The 20,353-nt window shown below is 43.1% G+C and overlaps 1 protein-coding gene across 14 annotated transcripts in view; it reads left to right on the top strand.

Moving 5' to 3' along the window:
- LIMCH1 (LIM and calponin homology domains 1) overlaps nucleotides 1-20,353 on the top strand; it is a 281,384-nt gene that overhangs the window by 233,236 nt on the left and 27,795 nt on the right. For 13 of the 14 annotated variants that reach the window (XM_006111913.4, XM_075930517.2, XM_075930518.2 and 10 more), the window contains 5 exons: nucleotides 3,267-3,360; nucleotides 6,522-6,685; nucleotides 9,284-9,389; nucleotides 17,479-17,507; nucleotides 18,665-18,748. In XM_006111913.4, the coding sequence (XP_006111975.3) occupies nucleotides 3,267-3,360; nucleotides 6,522-6,685; nucleotides 9,284-9,389; nucleotides 17,479-17,507; nucleotides 18,665-18,748 (477 nt within the window). The remainder of the gene's footprint in view (nucleotides 1-3,266; nucleotides 3,361-6,521; nucleotides 6,686-9,283; nucleotides 9,390-17,478; nucleotides 17,508-18,664; nucleotides 18,749-20,353) is intronic. The other variant, XM_075930516.2, reaches the window with a different exon arrangement.

The following is a 20,353-nucleotide window of genomic DNA, read 5'->3' on the forward strand; positions in this document are numbered from 1 at the left end:
AAAATCTCTGTTTCAACCTCCTCAGAGAGGTTTGTTAGAGGCTAGCAACAAACTTCTCCAAATGCTTTCTCTATTGAGCGTATTTTGCTCCCACAGAGTTGACTGTACCATTGGGCTGAGAATGGACTTTTCCTTCAATTGCTCTTCTTTGCTGCTATAATGTTAAGAGCCAGAATTAAGGGTACGTCTAGACTACAGGCTTCTGTCGACAGAAGTTTTGTCGACAGATACTGTCGACAAAACTTCTGTCGACAAAGAGCATCTAGACTACATTGAGTTCTGTCGACAAAGCAAGCTGCTTTGTCGACATGGTAGTGTAGACGCAAAGGACAGTTTACATGCAATAACACCTTCTGTCGACAGAAATTCTGTTGACAGAAGGTGTTATGCCTCGTAAAATTAGGTTTACCAGCGTCGACAAAACTGCTGAGTTCTGTCGACATTATGTCGACAGAACTCAGTGGTAGTATGGACGCAGGTATAGTTTTGTCGACAAAAGTTCACTTTTGTCGACAAAACTCTGTAGTCTAGACACACCCTAAGAGAAAGAGAGACTTTGCTTTCAGTGTCCACATAGCCAGGTGGACAGTTTTCTGCCTCAAATGCTGAAGGTTCAGGGATAGGCCTGGGAGACTGATAGTGAAGAGTGAATAAGGACATGCTGGAGATAGGAACATGTGGGAGCAAGGTAGATGGTGGGGAAAGTGCATACCGGAGATGCGGATGGCTCGTACATTATCAACCAACCAACCAAACAATGAAGGTGCCAATAGTTCTTGATGTCTATGTAGAATCTGGTGTTAGTACTCTTCCTTTCCTAGTGCAAACTAATGGTTCTTATCAGCCTCTTTTAACTATTTAGTCTTTGAGGTGCTAATAGACTATTTGTTGTCTAAGTTTTTTCCTGTTACAGACTGGCTTGGCTATCCCTTTGAAATTTACCTACCCAATGTCCTCTCTTCCCCCCCCCTTCCAAAAAATGGTTTTTCCTTTTCCCCTACCCCTTCCTTCTTCCCTTATTTATCCTTGGTTCTGGACTTCCAACACTCCAGTCATCTGAAGAAATGGGCTGTGCCCACAAAATCTCATGACACCATCTACATGTTTTGTTAGTCTAAAGTGCTACCAGACTATTTGTTTTTAAAGTTTTTCCTGATACAGACTAACTCGTCTATCCCTCTGAAACTTCTGTATTTATTATTACTTACTAGAAATATTGCATAGATGTATAATTGACATATAATGGTTTTCCTTGCCCCGCTTAATGGGGAAATATATGTATGTACAGGCAGTCCCCGACTTACGCGGATACGACTTATGTCGGATCCGCACTTACGAACGGGGCTTTTCTCGCCTCTGAGCTCACGGGCGGTGTGTCACCACCCGTGTCCTCCGGGGCAAGAAAAGCTTCTCCCGGTCTCCCTGGTCTGCTGGGGAGGTCCAGCAAAGCCGCTGGACCCCCCCAGCAGACCAGGGACACCCGAACAAAGCCGCTGCCTGGGCGGCTTTGCTCGTTTGTCCGGGAGCAAAGCTGCCCAGGCAGCGGGACCCCCGCTGCCTGGGCAGCTTTGCTCCTGGTCTGCTGGGGGGTCCACCAAAGCTGCTGGACACCCCCAGCAGACCAGGGACACCCGAGCAAAGCCGCGGCGGCTTTGCTCGACCCCCCCAGCAGACTAGGCGGCGGCTTTGCTCGGGTGTCCCTGGTCTGCTGGGGGGGTCCAGCGGCTTTGCTGGACCCCCCCAGCAGACCAGGGAGACAGGAGCAAAGCCGCACAGGCGGCATCCCGCCGCCTGTGCAGCTTTGCTCGGGGGCAAAGGAGCAAAGTCACATGGGCAGTGGGGTCCCTCCGCCTGTGCGGCTTTGCTCGGGTCTCCCTGGTCTGCTGGGGGGGGAGGGAACGCAGCTAGTGCGCCTCCACCCCCCCCCAGCAGACCAGGCTTTTATTGCAGGACGCCTCAGGTAGAGCAGCTGGGGTGCTGCCGGGTTGGTCCTGTGGGAACCTACTGGGCAGCGCCCCAGCTGTTCTGTCCCAGGCTCCAGATTCAGCAGCTGTTGAAACTGATCAGGCTGATTCCAGGAAGCTGGGGGCAGAGCAACTCTGCCTCTGGCTTCCTGTAGTCAGCCCCTGGTCAGTTTCAGTGGCAGCAGCTGAATCTGGAGCCAGTTCCAACCTACATACAAATTCAACTTAAGAACAAACCTATAGTCCCTATCTTGTACGTAACCTGGGGACTGCCTGTATATAAATGCTAAGTAATTTAACAGTGTATTTAACAGTAATTTAACTATCATTCTTTTGACGTTTTGGGTTTGTTCCTACAATGAAATTTTCCCTACTTTAGGAAGTTGGCTTTTGCAGTCCTCTCTTAATAATGTGCCAAGTGCTTCATGCCTTTTGATAACAATGGAAAGTTCAGTTTAGACAAAGTATTTTTTGCAGCATTGATATAAGGGAAGTACTTTGTTTTTCCAATTTTTATAGCCAGAGAATTTTGCAGGTTCATTAGTAAATTCATCAAATGAGCTATAGATTACTCCATATAACACAACTCTAGATATTTTTCATTTTTTTTTTTTTTTTTTTTAACAAACTGCTCCAAGGCCATTATCAACAGGGGGCTACAGCATTGGAAGATATATGATTAGCTGAAGAAATTAAGGCTGTGTAACTCAAAAATAGTCCATGCTGTTCATAAACTTGTTCTTGAGTGCTTCAACTAGGGATATAAAATCCTGTTTAATTAGTTAACTGGTTAACTGTTAAGTTTAAATGGCTAACTGGTTAAACAAGGGGACATATAGGGGGTCGGTCCAGCCCGACTGGGCTGAAGTGCACAAATACACCTCCCTGCCCCCGCCACAGCACTTATCCCGCCATAGACATGGGCTGCTCTGGAGGAGCTGGAGCACCCTTGCCCACAGTGGAGTGCCCCTGGCTACAGCACACTTGGGCTGGGCCTGCCACAGATGAGGGGTCTCCAGCCAGACTGGAGGCCTCCAGGGGCTGGAACAGACCCCTGCCTGCGGTGGGTGGTAACTTGCTCCAGCCCGCATCAGTTAACCGTTACTGGTATCTCACCCCTTAATGGGTGAGGCTTACTGGATAACAATTAACATCCCTAGATTCAACCCTTTTGGGCTCAATTCAACAGATGAATTTCAGCTTAAATGCATTACAGAGAAGAAGCTAGTGCAGCAAAATGGAAATGACTGAAACTGTATTTGTACTCTCGCCATTTTATTTCAATGAAATTGTTCTCTGCAGACCTCCTCCACTGAAGAAGTTAAACCAATCAACCAAAAAGATGGAGTTGATTCTGGAAGGACAGAAATGATGCATTTGGGATTTGCTTCACCAGGTTTGTTGCTGCTAAACTGTTTTAGCCTATTCTCCTAAAAATCCATTGTGTTGTGGATTTTTTTTTCTTCCTTCCTGCTGTCAAGAGGAGTGCATTCATAGTGACATCTAGAGGCCTCATGAGAAAATGCTGAGCTTATATTTGTCCAGATAAGGTATACAGGCAGTCCCCGGGTTACGTACAAGATAGGGACTGTAGGTTTGTTCTTAAGTTGAATTTGAATGTAAGTCGGAACTGGTACATATTGTAGGGGAAACTCTGGCCAAACATTTCTCCAGAGCTCAGTTCTATTCTCCCACACCTCACTTCCCTCAGTCCTTTATTCTCAAGCTGAGGTGTCTGCTGAGAAAAGCCGCTCCGCGTCTCCCTGGTCTGCTGGGGGCAGCGCTAGCTTCGCGTCTCCCTGGTCTGCTGGGGGGAAGCAGCTAGTGCGGGGCTGCCTCACCCCATTTGTAAGTAGGGATCTGATGTAAGTCGGATCCATGTAACCCGGGGACTGCCTGTAATTACACTGTTTTCAAGTTTACCTGATGCCTGTTATGTCCATTGTGTAACTTACATCTCATTATCTGAATAACTCTAAATTTAGGTGCAGTGTGTCCAGAACATACTGAAAATAGAAACTAGTGATAATGCAATAATGGTTTTGGTTCAAGACATTTTTTTCTATACACAGAGTATATAAACCAAAAGGAGCTACAATCTATTCTAGTCTGACTTTCTGTAGCTCCCAAGCAACCCAACAGCACCTGCACACCAAAGTCAACAACTAAAATGAGAATAAACTATTACACCTCACAGTAGGTTAGCCTAGACTTTGAAGAAAGGGAGGAAATATACCAAGAGGGTGTTCAAGCCAGTATTTCTAAGTGTTCATAAATATATGTGTATGGCATCAACAACATTGCATTCACCCTTGACATTTTATTTTAAGGCTTTTCATATGTCTCCTGGTCAGACAAAATGAAATACAATCATAATACTGATTTTTCTCAACTAGTTTTAAAGTTATGAAGCTACAGTACTTTTTGCTAATAGCAATGTCGATAAAAAAATTACATCCCAAAATGCCTTTGGTTTACTACTTATTCATAATAAGATCGTGCTAATTTAATTTTAAATTTCTAAAATGTGACTATCACCATTTATCCTGGTGCAGGTGCACAGAAACTATACGAAGTGGGTACAGTAAACTTCCGATAATCCGGCACCTTTAGGACCCAGGGGGTGCTGGATTATCAGATATGCTGGACTATCGGAAGGGGGGAGCTATGAGGGGTCTGGGGTGGGGTGCGGGGGAGCGGTGTTGTGGGATCAACCCGGCAGCACCCCAGCTGCTCTGCCCTGGGCTTCCCCGAGTCAGCCGCTGGTCAGTTTCAGCAGCGGCTGACTTGGGGATGCCCAGGGCAGAGCAGCTGGGGTGCAGGGTTAGTCCTGTAGCACTACTCCTCGGCGCTGCGGGACCAACCTGGCAGCACCCCAGCTGCTCTGCCCCGAGCATCCCCAAGCCAGCTGCTGCTGAAACTGACCAGTGGCTGACTCGGGGAAGCCCGGGGCAGAGCAGCTCCAATTGTCCGGCTGCCTGGAGCACTTCCGGGTTCCAGGTGGTGCCGGACTATCAGGAGTGCCAGACCACTGGATGCTGGACAACTGGAGTTTTACTGTATTTCAGTAAATGACATACTCGCCCATAAGAAGAGTATAAGAATACCCCTCCCATCCTTCAGGTAAAAGCATGACTAACCATTGGAGCTAAAGGTTAACCAATTTGAGCTCCATTATCTCAATGAAAGAAGTGCATTCTGCCCTCCATTGAGAACCCTCTGCTTCCAACTCCTAGATGTTCAAACAGGGACTTTTAGCAAGGACTCAACAGCTGATTCAGCTGCTTTAATGGTGCACAGAGAGGAGAAAAGAGCCCAGGCTTTTAGGTAAATAAATCCCATCCCAGTAAAGCTTAATATCTACACCTTGAATGCATCTGACAGCTAGTGTAGCACCTGTAGTACATTAGTGTAATGCACTCATGATTAAATGATTAGAAGACCAAATTCTGCCACAGTGCAGGTTTTCAAGTTGTGAAATAAACACAGTGAAGTTTATTTTATTAATGATGAAATGCAGAGGTAATAAAGGCTGAAGATCCACATCTGACAGAAATGGTCATACTAAGTGTAGGCAGGAGAAAAAGTATTTTGCCACTTTCAATCCCTTTGAATTTCAGGAGTAACTAGTATTCCCTAAATTGTTTCCAGTAGAACCTCAGGGTTATTAATATAAGAGTTATAAACTGACTAGTCGACCACATACCTCATTTGAAACTGGAAGTGCTCAACAGGCAGCAACAGCAAAAAACAAAAGCCAAACAACACACCAACTGTTGTTAAACTATTAAAATAAAGGAAAAGTTTGCAAAAAAAAAAAAAAAAAAAAAAAGTTTGACAAGATCAAATGAAACGAACCAGTTTCTTAAATTAATATGGCTTAAAGCATTTTTCTTTTGCATAGTAAAGTTTTAAAGCTGAATTAAGTTAATGTTTAAATGTAAACTTTTGAAAGAACGCCATAATTTTTTGTTGAGCAATACAAACTTTCAGAGTTATGAACAACCATCATTTCCTAGTGATCATAACTCAAAGGTTCTGCTGTATCTTTTGAGAGAGAAGCAGCTTCCCTTGCCTTTCTGTCTAGATCTTTTCCCCAAGCAGCTGGCATCATCTTTATTTTATGTGAACTGAGCCTCAGCCAACCATCTTTCTCTCTGCCAGGCACTGGGAAAGCAAAGGAAGTGTACTTTCTTGTTTTAATAGAAAAAACAGGTAAATCTGTGGTGTCATCTACTGATGATTAGACAGTTTGAGTTGCAATGTTCTTGTCTTTGTTTGTTTGAGAACAATCACAATATCTCTTTGAAGGAATGAGCTCTGCTTACTCCGAGGGATGTTTTAAGCACAGATAAGTTTCCAGTTCCATTCCACAGTCACTCTGATTGCAAGGAAACATTACAGTTGACTTTTTATTTTATCCTTCTATTTCCCTCCCCTTCCCCCCGCCCACCCAAAAAAAGCATTCTTAAAACTTTAAATGCTTACATAATTGTTTTTTTCTGATTTTTTTTAAGTCATGTAAAAATATTCTGATTCTTATGTTGTGTGGATTAGTTTCAGAACAGAAACAGAAGACAACTGTTACTTGTGCCCACCCTGCTATACCTAGTGTGGAGTTCCCTTCTAGCTCCCATTCTGAAGAAGTAGCATTAAAAGATAAAGATCTGAAGAAGACTGAGACAGAACAGAAGGAAGCAGAAATCCTAGTTACACAGAAGGTAGTGTGATACAGAAGAGCATTGGGATGGGAGTGGGGACATATTTAAGAACTTGCCATGGAAATGCTTTCAGTGCTAATAAGCTGAGTGTTACTTTGCCTTATATAATTACTGAATTAGGAATTTAATCAAAGCAGCCTGTTAGTGAACAACATTGAATTACTGTTTTAATACAAAAATTTCTTCTTCCTTCCCCATGGAAGAATTGAATGTTGGTATTCTTATATGCATTGAACCATAGGTCTGAGCTTGCAAATGCTGTAAACATGGGTACTTTCTGTTGCAAGTGGGCCAGTTAAACTCAGTGGGACTAATTATAGTTTAGAACACTGCACCCTATAGTAAGTATTTGCAGACTTATGCCTCAGTTCATTTGCAGCTTCCTGGTTCAGCACCACCTGCTCCAAGCAGCAATTAGAGCAGCAGAGGGAACATTTACACTGTTAGTGTTAGGGACCTTCTACCAGTGGACGAAAGGTGTAGCATAGTGTAGTTCCACTATGCTAACTTCTTCTCTTGTCATACTTCCTATGCTATATTTGTGGGGAACAACTGTCAGCCTCAGACCTGCTGCCTTTATGTCAGCGTGAATTTCCCCTCCAGAAGGAATTCTCCACTGGTCACTTTGCTCCATGTCAGTGCCACAAAGTGGTTGGAGCAGACCACACAATCAGGTTTGAATATCTTGTATTTCCATGTGTTGGGGAAGCAGAGTATCTGAAGAATGTGAAAGAAAGATGTTTGCCCTTACAGCCACCTTTAAATGTTCAGTGAGTGCATGTGGCTAAGGAAGAGATTGTCTCTGATGAGACTGAGGGAAATGGCAACAGCTTTGGACAAGTCGCAGCCGGGGCATCTAGGGAAGTAGTAATATCACATGGGGTTTAATAACAATAAAACCCCACAGATGTTAAATATTATAAAATTACACCAAAGTGATGTAAGCAAACATTTAGAATCAAAGTCCTGATTCAAAAAGATAAGTGAAAATACTTCCTATAGTGGTATTAGGACCTGAATAATTCTGTATGCTAGCATTTGTTATGCTTTTGCAAAAAAGCATCATTCTAGACTGCATTAGCAGGAGCATTATAGCAGGACATGATAAATAATTCTTCTGCTTTACTCCACACTGATTAGGCCACAGATGGAGTACTATGTCCAGTTCTGTGCGCCACGTTTCAGGAAATATGTGGATAAATTGCAAAAAGTCCAGAAGAGAGCAACAAATATTACTAAAGGCCTAGAAAGATGATCTCTGAGGGACAATTGAAAGAACTGGATTTGTTTAGTCTGGAAAGGAGAAGAAGTGTAGGGACACGAGAGCAGCTTTAAAATAAATACCTAAAAGGTTGTTATAAGGAGGAGCAAGAAAAATTCTTTTCCTTAACCTCTGATGATAGGGCAAGAAGCAATGATTTTAAATTGCAGCAAGGGTGGTTTATGTTGGACATTAGGAAAAGCTTCGTAACTGTAAGGGTGGTTAAGCATTGAAATAAGTTGTTCAGTGACAGGGTGCCATTTAAAAAGGTGTGGGGAGGACTCTAGTCCACTTCCACCTCCCTGAATTTTGTACCAGAGATCTACTCAACGTAGCCCCAGACAGATCTCTTACTTGCAACACAGCTGGGGGATATGTCTACACTTAACAAGTTTTGTCAACAACTGTTATGTTAATGCCCCAAAAGTCAACAAAACAAAAATCGATAGAGGGTGTTCACACTTGCGTCTTCTGTCAAGAGATCATCTCCACATGATGATGGGGATACCGTCATCAACAATGTGAGCCATATTGTGGGAAGGCAGAGCGGATCCCTGTGCATCCTTTGGAGTTCCCCCTCAGTTTTCCCACAGCCTTTTCAGCTGCCAGGAACAGCATCATGAGTAGCTCTGTGAGCTCTCCGTGCTGAGGAATGGCAAAGCAACACAGCAGCCTGTCCCCCTGCAGTGCGGTCTGCCTGCCTCTCTATTCTTAGTGCAGGGAAGAACAGGAGCAGTCCAATGATTTGCAATTTGTTTGTTCCCTAAACAGAGCAGCTCACTCAGCTATTAGATCCTTCCCTGGAGCTGTGAAAGGAGAGGGGTGCACGCCTGCAGGGCAGTGAGATCAAAACTCAACAGGTTAGGCATTGTGGGATACAGGAAGAAGCCAGTTCTGTCAACAAAAACAGCAGAGTTTACACAGGCTCTTTGCCGAGAACATGTTATTAGAGTTGAATGGTCTAATACTTATTTTATCTGTGTTTTATATAGGAATTAGATACAGGGCTCCTGTCAGCTAACTGCTAAATTATCTGCGAGAAAACTAGAGTTTTCAAGTGCCTAAGTAGCCCCTAGAATCATGGTTAAAGTAACACTCTCCCAACCAGAATCTGAAATGGTGTCCATGTTAGGGGGGTTGTGGAATCTCTAGCATTGGAGATTAAGAGTAGGTTAGACAAACAGCTGTCAGGGATAATCTAGATGGTGCTTGGTCTTCAATGAGTGCAGAGGAGTGGGCTTGATGATCTCTTGATATTCTTTCCAGTTCTATGATTTTATTCAGTGAAACATGGTGCTTTCTAGATGTTAATGCCTGTTCTTAAACAAATTGGGTAGGTAATGAAGTCAAATGCTCCAGAACAAGAAGGGATTATACTATTTCCATTTTTGAAGAAAATACCTGAGACCAGCCAAGTTATTCTTCAAAACTCTGATCAACAAGGTAAGCAAAAGAAAGCAGGAATATTCTGTAGATTTGTAGACTTTAACTGGATAGTATTTAAACATTTATTTGGAGGGTCAAAAGAAAAATAGCTGTCCTTTGACCTACTGTTCTTCTTCATGTAATGGTCTCTGTGTGTATTCAGTGTGTACTCACGGTGCTCATGTGCACCATGAGCCTGAGACTGGAATATTTTTCACTGGCAGCGTCCATTCATCCACACTGTGCCTTTCTCTTTCTAATGCTCCCAGCTAAAGACATAAGGGGCAGTTCAGGCCTGCCATTTCTATTGCCCTTCTATTCAGTCCATTACCGAGACTGAACATCCACAGCTTTTGCTAGCATTTTTTCCTATATAACTGTAAATAATTTTTACCTTAGATCATTGAATAGCTAGTTTTGTTTTAGTCGCGGCGGGGGGCCCCTGACACCCTCCAAGGGTGGTTAGCGTGCCCAAGACCTGTCCAGGATTCAAAATATTTGTGGTCTGCCCTAGGCCTTCCCAGTCATTGATGATCACTGCATTTGGTGTATATTGTCTCAGTGATGCTCTTATCCCATCCAAGGGCAAAGTATGTTGGTCATGCTCTTGAGTAACCCATCAGCCACATGAATTCAGACAATGATGAATTGCGGATCAGTGGGAGAGCTTCCTCAGTCTTTCAAAACATGAGAATTCAGCCCTGATGGAGACTCAAAAATCTTTTGGGCACCTTCTCACTCCCACAGGGGAGACTGTATGGCCCAAAGCCAATGGCACCCTTCTCTTGTGATCGCTTATTTGGGACTTGGGATCCATGTGTGAGACATCTGGAATGCAGATGGACAGAATGGGAGTTTGAGACAGGCATCCTTGCATGGAGAAGAACCTCAGCCCCCTCAGGAACACTCTGAGGAGGAAGATCCTGACAGAGCCACTTGTCTCTTCAGGATTATCATCATCTTCACCAGATGAGGTGGTAGCACTGTGTGATTATCAGGACTTGACAAATGGCGGCAAAAGCCGCTCGCCAGCCCCACACTGCGAAAGCACAAGAGCTGCATTGCACAGGTGCACGCCACCAGTAAACAGAGCGTACGGCTGAAATCTACTCGCCCATGGGCGAGTAGATTCTATAGTTTGTCGAGCCCTGGTGATTATAGGCCAGAGGTGGGCAAACTTTTTGACCCAATGGCCACATCAGGTTATAGAGCGCCATGCATGTTCACAAAATTGGAGTTGGGATGTAGGAGGGTGTGAGGACTCTGGCTAGGAATAAGGGCTCTGAGGTGGGGCCAGATATGAGTGTGGGAGAGAGCTCTGAGCTGGGACTGAGGGGGGCACTGGGTTGGGACAAGGGACTGGAGTGTGCAGGGATATGAGGGCTTTGAGGTGGGCTGTGGATGAGCAGTATAGGAGGGTGCTCTGGGCTGGGATTGAGAGCTCAGACGATGGGAAGGGGATCACGGCTGGGATAGGGGCTGGGATGTAGGAGAGAAGGGAGGGTCAGAGGCAGCAGTGCAGAATGACAGGGGACTCCCCAGAAATGGGGTCGAAGTGCACTGGCTGCTGGTCCTACCTCTGGGGACTAACAAATAGTCGTGTAGCCACTAAAATTTCATGCAGTTACGCAACTATTCAATTACACTATCTCACATCCCTAGTTACAACCTGGGACAAGGGGCTGAGGTGTGGAACGGAATTCAGAGTGTGGGTTCCAGCTGGGTGCGCTTAGCTTGGGCATCTCCTAGTGAGTGGTGCAGGAGGATATGGCAGGCTCCTTGGCTGCCTTGACTCCGTACTACTCCTGAAAGTGGACTCCATGTCTGGCCTCTAGGCAGAGGGGCCAGGCAGTTCTGTGTGGTGCACATTACCCGCACCCACAGACCACCGCTCCTGCAGCTCCCATTGGCCAGGATTCCTGGTCAATGGAAGCCATGGAGCCAGGGCCGGACTAAGAGGTAGGCTAGCCGGGCAGCTGCCCTGGGTGCCAACCTATGGGGGGGGGCACCTGGCTCCCGGCGGGCTGCAGGGGCCGCCCGGGGTGGGGGCTGTGTTAATCCCCACAGCACCAGCCAGCAGCACCCTTTCCCCCGCAGCCGCAGGGCCCTGCACGGCCAGGCGCAGCCCGCCCTGGGCTGTGCGCCATTGGCAGAGGCCGGGCCGACTCAGCAGCGCATGCACCGTGCGTCTGCCCAAGCGCCCCAGGGGCGGGCCCGCGCATGCGTCATGTGCCCGGAGGCGGGGCCGCTTGTCCTGGGGGAAAGGCCTGCGCATGCGCTGTGAGCCCAGAGGTGGGGCCATGCGCCCCGGGGCCGGCGCAATGCGCCTGGAGTCCGGGGCACCAAAATGGCTCGAGCCGGCCCTGCATGGAGCTGGTGCTGGGAATAAGGGCAACACACACAGCTTCCTTGATCACCCTTCTTGCTGTGGGCTGGATGAAATGAAGCAGTAGGCCAGATTCAGCCCACAGGCCATGTGTTCCCTACCCATGCTCTATATGCTCTTGAAGAAGTATAGGAATCTCCTCAAAAGTTACTGGATGTCCTTCACAGCGTGGCTCCTAATAAAGTGGCACTGTCAATCAATGAGGTCATTTTAGGACTGGCCAACATAGTCTGCAGTTCTCCAGACACTGGCATTCCTAATCCAAAAAGAATGTAGAAAAAATATTTGTGTACATCTAAGGGAGTGGTGGACTCAGAAGATACAGCTTCCCACTTGATGGCAACTTTGGTGGTGAGATGGGGTTCATGGTTTTAATCTTCCTCGAACAGGAGCCACATGGCTTGGTGGAAGAGAGTATCTTTTAACAGTGGAGATTCTCCTTCTGGGATCTCTTCACATCTCAAGAAACCAAAAAAGTCCAAGCTTCTGCTCCTGAGCAGCCAGAGCCCACAATGTCAGAAGAGATGCATTTATGTTATGGTGACTGGAACTGCTGATGTATGCAAACCCACTCCTGTGTCTCCTCTCTCAAATCTCGAGAGAGATCAAACAAGACAAAACATCGCTGATTATAGTTGTTCCTCAGCTGTCAAGATAGTTGTGATTCACTGGTGTTGTCCAGCTGATCTTGATGTTACATTGTGAATGCATTCCAGAAATCTTGGAATTCCATCTGAAGTGGGTCATCAGTCTAAAATCCCATGCTGCCAAAGAAGTTACACTCTGGATGTTGGTCCAGCCTTGGCATTCTGCCTTCAGAGGGCAAAATCCTTCAGGAATCTCATTAACTCTGTCTCTTTTTCCTGAATGTATATGAGAGGAAATACACAATTTCTAAAAAAAAATTTAGGTTGCTTTGCTATGACATGACAGTGACCCCTCATGAAGCATGAGTACAAGGAGCAGAAGCACATAGGTGCAGACCAACAAACACAGCTAACGAAAAACTGTCAGTCCCAGGTGCATGGAGCACATGTGCTCCTTGAGTGGAATGCACATGGCCACACATTCCAATATTCCAGTTACTACATACGATGTCATCTTTTTAAAAGGAAATAATTATTTTCCACCAAAACAGTTTCTTCTGATCTAGTACTGTTAATGAAGCTCTGTGGTGATAGTTGCACTGTTGTCACTACCTACTTTAAATACAACCACAGATATGTGGTACAAGTCAGTAAGATCAAAATGGCACTATCTAGCATACCTCTGACATTGTATTTAAGAGTTGTTACATTTTACTAATCCTGCTCTCCTAAGTTGATGACAATAGCTTAGTTAAGTTGGGGAGCTGACTGTAAGCAAGGCCTGGCCTATCTTTTAAGGTCTGTGAGAGCAAGGGAGAGTCATCTGGGATAAGTTGTAGGCTCTTGATGAGGGTGTATTGAAGAGGTTTTAACAGGATTGTAATTAATGGGCACTGGAGTTGTGTTGCTTTCTTTGTTGGGTCTGTCCTGTAGTGTGTGACTTCTGGGTGCCCACCTGGTTTTGTTAGTTTGTTTCTTCACTTCCCCAGGTGGGTTCTGTAGTTTTAAGAATGCTTGATAGAGATCGTATAGGTGTTTGCCTCTCTCTGAGAGATTGGAGTAAATGCAGTTGTATCTTAGGACTTGGCTGTAGGCAATAGATTGTGTAATGTGTTCTGGATGAAAGCTGGAGGAATGTAGGTAAGTATAGAGTTTAGTAAATTTCTGGTACAGGGTAGTGTTTGTGATCATCACTTACTTGCACTGTAGCATCCAGCAAGTGGATCTCTTGTGTGGAGTGATGCTAACTTTAAGGTATAAATTGTCCCAAATCTGAAGTAGTCATGGGTGAGAACAAAATCTCAAAGCTCAAACCAGAAATCTGGAGACACAGTTCAACTTGAAAGTTGCCATCCTCAAGCAAAGAATTTTCAAAAACAGGCTGTAACATGAAACTGCTAGGCTGAAATTCATATGCAAATTTGACACCATCAGAGTGGATCTGAATAGGAACTGGAAATGGCTCTCATTACAATAAATAATTTTCCACTTTAAGTATTCTCACCTTCTTATCCACATCCACTCTGAGTAAATTAGCTCTGATGTAATTAGTTCATCTCTGTATCCCAACTATCTGTTTCTTTTTCTTTCACTTCATGCATCTAACGAAGTGAGTTGCAATTCATGAAAGCTTATGTCATAATAAATTCATTAGTCTTTAAGGTGCCACTGGATTCCTTGTTGCTTTTTGCTGAAACAGTCTAATGTGGCTACATCTGAAACTTGATTTCTTTTGGTAATAAAAATGTTTGGAGCTAATTTCTATCCTCATACTCATGAGTGGTGCTTAGTAAAGTGAATAATAACAATGCATATATCCTGCATACACTTCAATATACCTTGCAAATATTTGAAGTTGCTGTAAATCACAAAAAATATCCTTTTCCCCTTCTTTACAAAGATATGACACTTCTTATTCTTTAGCATGTGCAGATGTATATGTGTATGCAATATAATACACATAGCAATCAGAAATTATAGAGTAACACCAGGGATTGTCTGACTTTCTAGTGTCCCCTGAAACTTTTGGGTCAGTGTTTATTGGCAATGCAAAGACTTCTCCCCCTTCTTCTTGTTTTCAGGAATGAAATTGCTCTAGATCAGTGGTCACCAACTAGTAAATCGGGATCTAATGGTAGAACTTGGAACCTCTGACAAGTTATCTTGACTGGTTTGGCCAGGAAGCTATCAAGCACTGGTGCTTCCGTTGCTCATGCAACCTACTGTCATGCTACTCCTGCCCTCTGCCTTGGAGCTGCTCCCCAGAGCCTCCTGCTTTTGCTGTGCAGAGTGTGGGAGCGAGAAGAGGGGGGCACTGATGTCAGGATCTCTCTCCACACAGTGAAAAGGGGACGGAGGAAGCTTAGCAATGCAAATCTCTGTCACTTTCATGTGGCTGCGTCTAGACTGGCAAGTTTTTCCGCAAAATCAGCTGCTTTTGCAGAAAAACTTACCAGCTGTCTACACTGGCTGCTTGAATTTCTGAAAGAACACTGACTTCCTACTGTCTGAAATCAGTGCTTCTTGCGGAAATACTATGCTGCTCCCGTTCGGGCAAAAGTCCTTTTGCGCAAAACAAACTCAGGTTTGTTTTGCGCAAAAAAGCCCCAATCATGAAAATGGCGATCGGGGATTTTTTGCGAAAAAGCACGTCTAGATTGGCACGGACACTTTTCCAAAAAAAGTGCTTTTGCGGAAAAGCATCTGTGCCAATCTAGACGCTCTTTTCCACAAATGCTTTTAACAGAAAACTTTTCCGCTAAAAGCATTTGCGGAAAATCATGCCAGTCTAGACGTAGCCAGAGTGTGTATCTGTCATTCTCACAAACACACACTATCCTTCACTCACATCTCCCACTCCAACACAAACGTGGGGGGTTGTTACTTCTTTTATTGCTTGCAAAGTGGATTATTTTTGGTTTTTTATTCATCTGTGCATTTCATAATTTTCATTTCTCTCTTACACTTACATTTAATTCTTTGGATAGTGAGTTCTAAAATGCCTAACCTCTCGTGACAGGAGTCATTATCCTTGTGGTATTTGCTGCTCCTGGAAATGGCTGGCATGTCTCTGCAGCCCCAGAGAAAGGCAGAGCAGGACATGCTGTCCTTGCCTGCAGACACCACTCCTGCAGCTCCCATTTATCAATAACGAGGCACCGTGGCCAGTAGAAGCTGTGGGCTCAGTGCCTGTAGAAGAGGGGCAGCATATGGCGCCATGGATCCATTGCTGTACATGCCAGCTGCTTTCAGGAGTGGTGCAGGGCCAGGGCAAGAGTAAGCCTGCCTTAACCCTACTGCTCCATCATTTGGAAGCCATCTCAGTTAAACGGTGACCAGCCAGAGCCTGTTTCCTGAACTCCTGTCCCAACCCTGAACCTCCTCCTACACCCAACCTCCTCCCTCAGATGTGAGTCCTCCTGTACCCAAACTCTTTCCCAGAGCTTGCACCCTGAAACTCCTCCTGGACCCCAATCCCCCACGCTGGGCTAAGGCTGGAGTCCCTCCCACACTCCAGACTCCTTGGCCCAAGACCAGAGCCTGCACCCCAACCCTCTAACCCAGCTTGGTGAAAGTGAAAGAGAAAGGGGGATGGAGTGAGCAGGGTGAGGCCTCAGAGAAGGGTGGAACAGGGGCAGGGCGTTAAAGAAGGGGCGGGAAGGAGGTGGGGCAAGGGTATTTGGGTTTGAGGTAGATCTTACATTGTACTTAAATTGAAAAAGTGATCTTGTGGTTAAAAAGGTTGGAGACCACTGCTCTAGATGGCATTTGTGGAAAGTAAAAACAACTCTGAGTGGAAATCGAAATTGAATTGGTTATAAGTTGAGAAATGCTTCACCAATAATGCAACTTAAGCATTAGTTTAAACTAAAGAAGAGAACAGCCATACATTGAGTAACAGAATGTAGATATTTTAATTTTTAGCAATGCTTCATGTGCTCCAGTGCCCACATAGAATAGATGGTGCTGAGAAAGTCAAACAATGCAAGACAACTTAAACAGCTATGATATAAACTCATCATGAGTTTTTACCTAAGAGATTTTAAAAATATAAGATTCTGATTAGGAGGGAAATGTCTTTAATTACCCACTAGTCTGTGAGGGGTCTTTTTAATTAAGTATTCCGCACCAAAAAAATTAAATACTAATAGCATTTCACCTAATAAAAACCCATGGAAAATTACGCTCAAACTAATTTTGGTCAACCAGCCTTTAAAGCGATTAATGAATAATTTAAAAATCCATTCTGTCTCTGAGTTTTCTTCTACCTAGTTATCAGTTTGCTTTTTCACATTGTCATATTACTTGTTTTGTTTCTGTTCTGCCATCCACTCTAGAGTCACCCAGCTGTGCCAGTGTTCCGCTTAAGGTTCGGAACTCCTGGCGACGCTCACAGTTTTTCTCACAGTCAGGTAAATGATGCACTGGGAGTAACTGCATCTTTCCCGCTGCACAGAGTAGTAGGTGTGTTTAAAATGTGTGCTGGGGCAAAAGCTGATGATCACTGGTACTTATTTCCACTGTCTGCTTTCATAGAAAGTGCCTATTCCTGTTGCACAGTTGGCAAAGAGCTGTTGGATTATGTACAGGTTTAATGCTTTGGTTTCAGACACCAAAATAATTCTCATTTGCTTTTAAATTCATTTTTACTTTGCATCTGTTTTTAAGCCGTTTAGTTCAAAGGCTCTTAATAGAAAATGGCAATGGCTCTCTTGGTAACAGTGATACTTGAATAGTGTATTCCCTTGACATGTCCTACCCTTGCTCTGCTTTTTTTTCTTTCCCCACATTGAATAGTGAAGGGAAAGTTAAATTAAATCCGATAACACTCTGTTCAGACACTGCTAATGACTCTGACCAAAAGTAGTTGTCAGTAGCTAGTGATAGCTTAGAACCTATTGTTGTTATGTTCTTCGTAGTCATATCAAAAATACTTTTGGTGGTGGAGGGTACAATCTATTGTTCTTATCTGTGGTATCACGATTTTTCATTGCTGCTGGTTGTGGGGCAATTATAAAGTTAAAAAGTTGAATTGTTAGCTTCCCCTTCATGTAGCTGTGGCTAGGGTTTTTTTTTTATTTCAAGTTAAAATAAAGCATATTTGATCATCTTAATTTTTGTTATTTTCTTGTAGCAGATTCTGATAATAGTGACCAGTCAAATGTAAGTAATTTCTTTACACTATTCTTAATAGCAAAATATTAGTGTGTATAATGTAGAGATTTGCATGATTCTTTTGCAAACTGTTTCAAACTAGACTGAACAGGATAGAGAAAACTCAACTCTTTTAACCAAAAGAAAAGAAATATGATCCAAAACACTTCATACACTTGTAAACAAATATGGGGCTGCATTCTTTTCTCAGTTACACCTGTACAATCCCATCAGCATCAGTGAAGTTGCACATGTCTACACTGAGAGTAGAATTTTCCTCTTAACCAGGAGAAATGCAGTAGTATGCTGTGTGGATTCCATTTGGCCAGATTGTACATACTTGCTTAACTTTGAGAATGAATAGTCCCATTAGCTTTAGGGCTCTGTGACTGTTTATATGTTCCTTCTGATTACATTCAAAGTCATTATTACATACGAGAAATTATCAACAGATCAAAATCCATTATCCCTCAAGGAAACCCACATATATTAGAACACAGTGCATTCTGTATTCCACGTACTGCTCATTTGAAAAGACTTTTTTTTGAGAATGCATACGACTCATAACGTAGAGTGATCTAAAATATGTAGAGGCTTCCATTTCTAAAGAAAAAATGTAACACATCACATAGTGGATCTCTGATCTGACTGAGACCCATGGATGTTATTTCAATATTAATAATATCTTAAGTCAAGACTTGAGTTTGGATATTGTGTCCAAGATCTGAAAAGTGTGAACATTGTTCTACTGTGATAATTTATTTTTATGCCTGTGGTGTAAGGGGATTATTTTCAGGGAAAACAAACACTTGTTTATTTTTCTCAACTAAATTTGTATATTTATGTCTGTAAATCAAATCTTCTTGGAATGTCTTCCCAACATCTACCTGATGTTTTCCTAGTTCTTATTTGCAAACCAAACTATTTTTCTCTAACTTGGATATATTGCAAAATAAAACCATTTCCAATTGATGATGAAGCTAGGGATAGTGTTAGGTAACCATGAGAAGTACTATAAATTGAAGCAATTATAAATCTGATTTCCACTTCTGGTTTAACATCTTCACTGTGGAAGAATAGCTTATGTGATTACATTGTGTAGCTTTTTAGCATTGTCTGATGATTTATATTGCTAGATCCTAGTAACCTCGTTCAATTTATTTAAGCGTTTCAGTTTTTGGTCCTGGGATCCAGAAGAGGAACGAAAGCGACAGGAAAGATGGCAGCATGAACAGGAACGCTTGCTTCAGGTACTTGTGCTACTAAATTTCTTCCCACAATTGTTTAGTTGTTTTTCAGTAGAATTGTCACTCTTGTCAGACTTTGAGCAGTATAGTTCACTTTTGACTGTTTAAATTTTAGTTTCAAAACTAAACATTTTATATTAATCAAATAAACCATACATTTGGTTGAAGATAATGCTGAACACACCAGAGAATTTAATTGGTTAAACTGTAAACAATATTTAGATTTATTGTTGAAAAATCTTTCTGTCTAATTTATGTCTATAAAGAATTTACAGTGATTTTTAATTGTCTCGTTTTTTGGAGGGGAATTAGAAATACTAACTAAGGAAAAAAGTGAATAATTTAATTACAGGCAGTCCCCGGGTTACATGGATCCGACTTACATCGGATCCCTACTTACAAACGGGGTGAGGCAACCCCGCACTAGCTGCTTCCCCCCAGCAGACCAGGGAGACGCGAAGCTAGTGCCCTCTCCCCCCCAGCAGACCAGGGAGACACGGAGCGGCTTTTCTCAGCAGACACCTCAGCTTGAGAATAAAGGACTGAGGGAAGTGAGGTGTGGGAGAATAAAACTGAGCTCTGGAGAAATGTTTGGCTAGAGTTTCCCCTACAATATGTACCAGTTCCGACTTACGTACAAATTCAGCTTAAGAACAAACCTACAGTCCCTATCTTGTACGTAACCCGGGGATTGCCTGTAATTTGTGGTAAGTGCTTGTAAAACATTGTTTTGTCAAGCATGTGAAAAGTAAGTTAATTTTATTAAAGGAGGAGACGTTAAATGTATCGATTAAAAATAGTGATTTTTTTTGTTTTATGAAATACCCTATCATGCCTCATACTTTTAAATAATAGACTTTTATAAAGATATACTTAAGAAAAACATAAGATACATGAAAATATATTTCAATTATTTGCTTTTCTTTAGCTTACTTCAATAACATGCTATTTTTCAGTATTGGATTTGTTTTCAGAGAGGTGCTGTTTTTAAAAATACAAAAGTAAAATACTGCAAAACAGTTTATGACTTAATGTGAGTTGAAGAATGGTTAACCACATCTATAATGGCAAAGGTCGTAACTTCTTTATGGGTTTAGTTCTCAGTGCTATGTTTTGCTTATGTCAACTAGAGTTATCTACAATATGTGAACTTGTAAATCAGTTCCATGTATAGGGACTTTTCCTAATCAGCATACAGCTTTCACCAGTTCCACCCTTTTCTAACTTCTGTTGTAAGTTATCTGTGCCCTGAACCACCATACTTGGGTAGTAAGCTGATAAAAGAAAATAGAAATATATCTTGGATGGGGATGAGAACACTGAATACCACTTCCTCTTTAGCACCAAACTTGGTTTTCCAGAAGACCAGCTCATTAAGAACAAAGTGCTAGAACTAAGTGATTGGACAATAAAATGGCAAATGAAATGTAATCTTAATAAATGTGAAGTAATGCACATTGTAAAAAATAATCCCAACTATATATACAATATGATGGAGACTAATTTGGCTACAACTGCTCAAGAGAGAGATCTTGGAGTCACTGTGGATAGTTCTCTGAAAACATCCACTCAGTGTGCAGCTGCAGTCAAAAAAGCAAATAGAATGTT

This window comes from Pelodiscus sinensis, chromosome 4 (assembly GCF_052426305.1).
Source record: "Pelodiscus sinensis isolate ZL-2025 chromosome 4, ASM5242630v1, whole genome shotgun sequence".
Lineage (NCBI taxonomy): Eukaryota > Metazoa > Chordata > Testudines > Trionychidae > Pelodiscus > Pelodiscus sinensis.